The following is a 6738-nucleotide window of genomic DNA, read 5'->3' as shown; positions in this document are numbered from 1 at the left end:
TGCAGCAGGCCCATGGAGCAATGCTAATTCCCATGAGGCAGCCCATGCCCATCGAAGAGCAGCTGGTCCTAAAAGACTCTGAAGAAAGAAAGAAAAAAAAAAAAAGGATGCAAGTTAGTTTTCCAGCACTGGAAAGCAAACGCAAATTACCCAGTGTTTCATAACTGTATAAGCTGTTGCACATGGTGACGGACCAGCTGCGTGCTTCGCCTCAGACCCTGCCGCTCTCTCCCAGCGTTCAACATGAGGGGAAGCTGGAGCTCCCCGGTCACATCGCAGGGGAGCTGGGCATGGCTGCAGCCGTGCGGCCAGGCCGAGGTGCCCAGGAGGCTGAGGGAAGAACCTCTGTGGAGAGCAAAGCCCGAGGGGCCACCTCCAGCAATGGAGACCCACCACGAGGCCCAGCACACGCAGAGGCAAGCCCTGCTCGTGTATAGAGGCTCATGCATTTTAACGGGCTGGTGCTTAACAGGGTGGCTGCTGTGCCCGGGCACTGAAGAACATAAATCAACAGGCGTGAAGGAGCTGGGCGCGGCCGCCCGCTGCAGGCCCCGCCTGGAGGGCCCACACCCGCCCGGGCCCACGCAGGTCTTGTCCTTCCGGCGGGTGTCGATGGTTCGCTCCCGCGGCGCGCATGCGCAGCGCCTCGCCCCGCCGCGCCGGCCGGCTCCACATCGGCGGAAGGGCGAGCGGAGAGCCGGCGGGGAGATGGACGGCAGCGGCAGGGAGGAGCTGGGTGAGGCGTGTCGGTGCGGCCGGAGCTGCCGCGGGGCAGCGAGATGGCGGCTCGCCGCGGGGTGGAGAGCGGGGCAGGGGGGTGGCGTGAGTGTGAGGAGCGGCCGGCCGTCTCCCACCCCCCTCCCCTCCGGGCGGAATGGTTCGGCCCGGGGGGGATGCGCCGCAGCGCTCGGCGCAGCGGGGCGGGCGGGATGAACCATCCCACCCGGGGGAGGGGTGGGCTCACTTTCGCCGCCCCCTCCGTGGCAGGCGGGGGCCCGGGCCTCCCCAGCGTACCGGAACGGGGAGGCGGGTGGCGGGGGCTGAGCGCCCCGGAGCCGGCCCGGTGGCACCTGGGGACGGGAGGGGCTGAGGGAAGCGGGACCGGGACGGCGGGGACTCTCTTCCCGCCGGGGTCTCCTCAAAGGGGGAGGCCTGGCCCGGGGCTCCCCACAGCGGGGCCTCATGGCGGGGGCCGTTCTCTGAGGGCGTCAGTCTCACCTGGCTGGGTTGGGCTTCGTTGGGAGGTCACGGTCGTGCGTAGAAGTTTAGGAAATTCTTTCTCTTTGCATCCTTAGACTATGCCTTATGGTGAAAGGTCGTGTTTTGGGTTGTTTTTTTTTTTGGGGTGTGGGGGCGTATGTGTATTGGTGTATTATCTGTATTTATTGCAGATTACTCTTCAGGCCTTTAAATCTGAGCGTGTGAGAGCACATATGCATTCATCTCTTCGTCTGTCTCTCCACAGATGGACGAGAGATAGCTCCTAGCAGGTTTAGTGATGAAGTATAGCTGACGCTAGGCTGGACTGGGCAGAATGAAAGTCTCATTTCAAAGCCGTGTTGCACTGTAATCTGAAGAAGTGGTCCTGTCCAGTGGTAATGATGAGAAGCAGATGTGCTTCGGATTTTATTGTCCCAGAGGCTGATTCATCTTGCAATGAGAGATTGCCACTCTGGAATGAAGGTGGCAGAAAGAAATTTTAGGGTCTTGTGGCTCAGGTGCACAGATTTGCCAGAGTTTGTCAGAACCCTTAAAACCAGATTTTTTTTATGGGATTAACTGTTTAAAAATGCACATAAACACTTCATAAGGTTTCAGAAGTGCTTTAAATGGTTTGGTCCTATTGAATACTTAAAATTGTAAATCCTACTGACGTGTCATCACTTGAAAGAGCATTAATTGTGTAGGAATGTGTAGCTTGGTCTAGACAGTGGATTATTTAATATCTTTCTAAATAAATTGGCCATTGTGGGTTGGGGTAAAAGTGCTCCTCTGAAAATGTGTAATAAACTATGGAGACCTGTGTCTGCTTTGGTTTAATGACTCAAGTGTCTTTTATTAGCCTTCTGGATTTGACAGTTACGATGCAAAAGCAAACAGTTTTTCCTGCTTACTGAGTGGCATTATTGACTTTCAACATTTGTTTAGAAATAACCATTCTCAGGATTAATAAACTCTTACCATAAAACAGAATAAATCTACTTTATTAAGTTACATTCTGTAATGGAGAGAAATAAATGACACCAAGATATATTTTTCCAAAGAAAAATGGTGATTCAAATAACTGCACTAAGCATATCTTTGAAGCCCAGAGAGGTTGTGGAGTGTCCTTCTCTGGACATACTGAAAAGCCATCCGGACACTTTCTTGTGCAACCTGCTCCGAGTGAACCTGCTTTGGCAGGGGCGTTGGACTAGATGATCTCCTAAAGTCCCTTCCAACTCCTACAATTCTGTGTTTCTTGAAAAACAAACTTTTTTAACTGTTCTGGAAAATGTAATTTTTAGTATTTAATAGGAACTTTTAAACCAAGCCCGTTTTCCTTTTTAATTTTCATTCTGGAAAATATATTTTAGGCTGAGGGGGTTGGTTTGTTCTACGTCTCTTGCGTTCTGTAGGAATTGTGGTAGAGGAAGATAAAAAGGGAGCTGACTTGTGTACGGTTGAATGGCATTACCTGTTAGCTCCCCCTTGAACTAGATAAAGTTACAGAAGTTTGTCAGTCTGGACAAGCACGCTTATATCACTACCATTCATAGTCACTTTGCGGTGATCTGTAATTTCTTTGGCGGTTGTGGAAGCGCGTGACTGAGTAATGTGGCAGATCCTGCCAGGTCCACGTGTGTTTGGTGGACAATGCTCTATTTTACAGTTTATTGCCTTCTGAAGAAATGGTGAGAAGGTTATTTATAGGCCGAAGTTTGGGGAGTGGAGGAACAGGTATTTCTTTCTGTGGTTGAGGGAGTAACTGAGGGTTACGTGATGAGCTGCTTACTGAACCAGCTGCAGATTCTGAAAATAATCAGTGACAATGTTTTCTTTGTAACTAATTTTTTCTTGAGAGCCCTGGTTCAGAACGCTGAATTGAAAAGCTCTGCTATTCAGAGACTCGATCACTAATCTTGTCCCGTAGGAGCAGCCACGGGCTTGGTTAGGTGAGAGAGGCTCTGGGCGCTCCCTCTGCATCCTGAATACAGCATTTTATAGCCTGTGAGAAAATATTAGCATAAACCCACATTTTAGGCTAGCGTAAAGATTATGTGATTCTGATTTTTCTCTCTTATATAGCACTCAAAACTGCTGCTTATTAAATTGAATCTGTATCCATATTACAGAAGCACTGGGTCACCCTCTGTTTAATAAACACATTTCACAGGACTGCGAATCTTGTGCTGTGTTTCTGGCCATGTTTGTGTGCGCTTGTGTAGAAGCTGTGACTGAGCAGCGAAGTATCTGCAAGACCCCCTTTGCCTACTGCTTTTTGCGGAGCATTTAATATATATGTGAAGTGGCACTCCCAACAAGACCTGTATATTCCATCTCCCATAAATGAGTAAAAACAGCTGACGTAAACACTGATAATCTATATCCGGTCCCACAGATCTTTTTATGCTTATATGACAAATCCAGTTCTACTCAGTTACACTGACTTCAAAGCCCTCCAGTTGAAAATACAGATCATATTGCTAAATTGGATTTGGAAAAGGGGTTTTAGATAGGAGTTTGTCTGGGAGGTGACCTCTGAAGGAACAATGGGAGATTGCATTTGGCTTTGTGTTTAGTATCTCCTTTGCTTTTAACTTGCTGTGCAGCCCTGGCAAACTGCTTCATCCTTTTGCCTCTCTTTCACCCATAAAATAAAAACGATGGAGATTAGTTTTATCCCTTGTGCTAAGAGGTTCAGTTAGTTTTGGAATTGTTAATTGCTTGAGCAGTATAGAAAAATTAACTAAAGTTCTCGGTAACAATTCATTTCTTTGCAGAGCTTTTGAACCAAAAGATTACTTGAGTGTGCTAGAAAAGCTTTAGAATTAAGTACGTTTAATAACAGTTCAAAGGTTTCTTTGGCGGTATGTCCATAGATGTTGACAAGACACCAGCAAATTCTAAGATACAGAAAAATACACTTGAAGATACAAAACTGGAAATACTGGTCATAACAATTTAAACGCTACAGATTTAATCTCGCTATGTAACTAGTGGTTGACTGGTGATTGAAATTCTTCAGAGGCCTTTGAAAATACAGTGCTGACATTTATGCATGATTATAGTGTGGTGTGTAGCTGTAATGAATCAGTGATTTATCTCTCCAGTGGGTTAAGGAATCCGTTTAACGTTGCAGCAGTAATTTGGTGAGAAGTTGAAATGCACTTGCCAGCATAGTTAATTTCAGGCTAGGTCCACGTATGCAAAGACTTGCTCTTCTACTTTCTGAGTACATAACTGCTTTATGGGGCAGAGAAAGCTCAAGCTTTTTTGCCTGGTGCCTTGCTCTAGACCACAAGTTTGGATCCATTAAATTTGGATGTTACACAAATCTGGATGTCAGTGTGAGTATGGACTGTGCAGTAGGGACAAAGCCACAGTATTCCAACAGTAGAGATCTACTATCAGACAAAATCCCACGCTTAGAGAGTTGCGTGGTCTGAACTTTGTATCATGTCCCAGTACCATTACTGTTAACAGTTTCACATGTTTCAGACCAAAGCTATACACCAGTCATGGGATAAAGGAGGAATGATGGGAAAACAGGCAAGTCGAGAGCATGTAGTCATGCTTGTAGTGTCACTGCAATAGTGACCAAATAGCATTGTTGGACTATTTTATATAATGCAGCGTTTCAGTGGAACTTGTAGGTAAGACTGTGAGAATGATGAACGGCTCGCTGTAGGAGAAGACCAGGTTTGAGACCATCTAAGGAACCTGAAGGTTCACAAATCTATGGGACCTGATCAGATGCATCTGTGGGTCGTGGGGAAACTGGCGGATAAAGTTGCTAAGCCACTATCCATCATATTTATCGTATTTAAGAAGTCATGGTAGTCCAGTGAAGTTCCAACTAACTGGAAAAGAAGAAAAAAGGAAGACCTGGGGAACTACAGACCAGTCAGTCTCACCTCTGTGCTCAGCAAGATCATGGAGCAGATCCTGCTGGAAACTATGCTAAGACACATGGGAAATATGGAGGAGATTGGTGACAGCCAACATGACTTCACCGAGGGGAAGTCATGTCTGACAAATTTGGTGGCATTCTATGACGGGGTTACAGCATTGGTGGATAAGGGAAGAGCAACTGACATCATCTACCTGGACTTGTGTAAGACATTTGGCACTGTCCCGCATGACATCCTCGTCTCTAAATTTGAGAGACGTAGATTTGATGGATGCACCACTCAGTGGATGAAGAATTAGCTGGGTGGCCGCACTCAGAGAGTTGCGGTCAATGGCTCGATGTCCAAGTGGGGACCAGTGATGAGTGATGTTCCTCGGGGATTGATACTGGGACCATTGCTGTTTGCCATCTTTGTTGGTGACATGGACAGTGGGATTGAGTGCACCCTCAGCAAGTTTGCTGACAACACCAAGCTGTGTGGCACAGTTGACATACTAGAGGGAAGGGATGCCATCCAGAGGGACCTGGACAGGCTTGAGAGGAGGGCCTGTGCAAACCTTATGAAGTTCAACCAGGCCAAGTACAAGGTCCTGCAGCTAGGTCACGGCAATTCCAAGCACAAATACAGGCTCAGCAGAGAATGGGTTGAGAGCAGCCCTAAGGAGAAGGACTTGGGGGTGCAGGTTGATATGAAGCTCATCATGAGCCAGCATCAAAGAGAAAACCAACCGCATCCTGGGCTGCATCAAAAGAAGCATGGCCAGCAGGTCGAGGGAGGTGATTCTGCCTCTCTACTCTGCTCTCGTGGGACCCCACCTGGAGTACTGTGTCCAACTCCGGGGCCCCCAACACAAGAAGGACACGGAACTGTTGGAGTGAGTCAGTAGGAGGGCTTGGAAATGATCAGGAGGGCTGGAGCACCTCTCCTGTGAAGACAGGCTGAGAGAGTTGGGGTTGTTCAGCCTAGAGAAGAGGAGGCTCCGTGGAGACCTTATAATGGCCTTCCAATACTTAAAGGGAGCCTACAGGAAGGACTGGGGGGGACTCTTTATGAGGGAGTGCAGTGATAGGAGAAGGGACAAGGGTTTTAATCTGAAAGAGGGTAGATTTAGATTGGACATTAGGAAGAATATTTTTTTTTTTTTCTATGAGGGTGGTGAGACACTGTCACAGGTTTCCCAGAGAAGCTGTGGATGCCCCATCCCTGGCAGTGTTCAAGGCCAGGCTGGATGGGGCTTTGAGCAACCCGGTCTTGCGGGAGGTGTCCCTGCCCGTGGCAGGGGGGTTGGTGGAACTAGATGATCTTTACGGTCCCTTCCAATCCAAACCATTCTATGATATCACAATATGAGTTGGTTCTGATTGCTATTACCTGTGTTTTAAAACTCTTATAGAGAATTTGTTCTCAAATGAGCTATCATGTTAGAATAGGATCAGCGAACTGCCAGCCTGAGTGTACAGTTAGGAAGCAGATATTTTGAGGTCTAATTTCAGCTATTTCTGAGAACATGAGTAAATAGTGAACCTAATCTACTCCAGTTCCCTCCGTATCTGTTGCCCAGTACTGGTATGCTAAAGGACAGTTGAAGAGATTTCAAGGTACTGTTGTATTCTGGTCCCACAAG

General features: G+C 47.6%; 1 protein-coding gene across 2 annotated transcripts in view; it reads left to right on the top strand.

Moving 5' to 3' along the window:
- The first annotated feature begins 621 nt into the window (after positions 1 to 621).
- Positions 622 to 6738, top strand: part of SLC36A4 (solute carrier family 36 member 4) — a 108068-nt gene continuing 101951 nt past the window's right edge. For both annotated transcript variants that reach the window (XM_054224804.1, XM_054224812.1), the window contains exon 1: positions 622 to 736. In XM_054224804.1, the coding sequence (XP_054080779.1) occupies positions 709 to 736 (28 nt within the window). In that variant the 5' untranslated portion in view covers positions 622 to 708. The remainder of the gene's footprint in view (positions 737 to 6738) is intronic.

Source organism: Rissa tridactyla, chromosome 1, assembly GCF_028500815.1.
Source record: "Rissa tridactyla isolate bRisTri1 chromosome 1, bRisTri1.patW.cur.20221130, whole genome shotgun sequence".
NCBI classification, from domain to species: Eukaryota; Metazoa; Chordata; class Aves; order Charadriiformes; family Laridae; genus Rissa; species Rissa tridactyla.
Note: the sequence above shows the minus strand (reverse complement) of the source record. Positions and strands in the feature narration are given on the sequence as shown.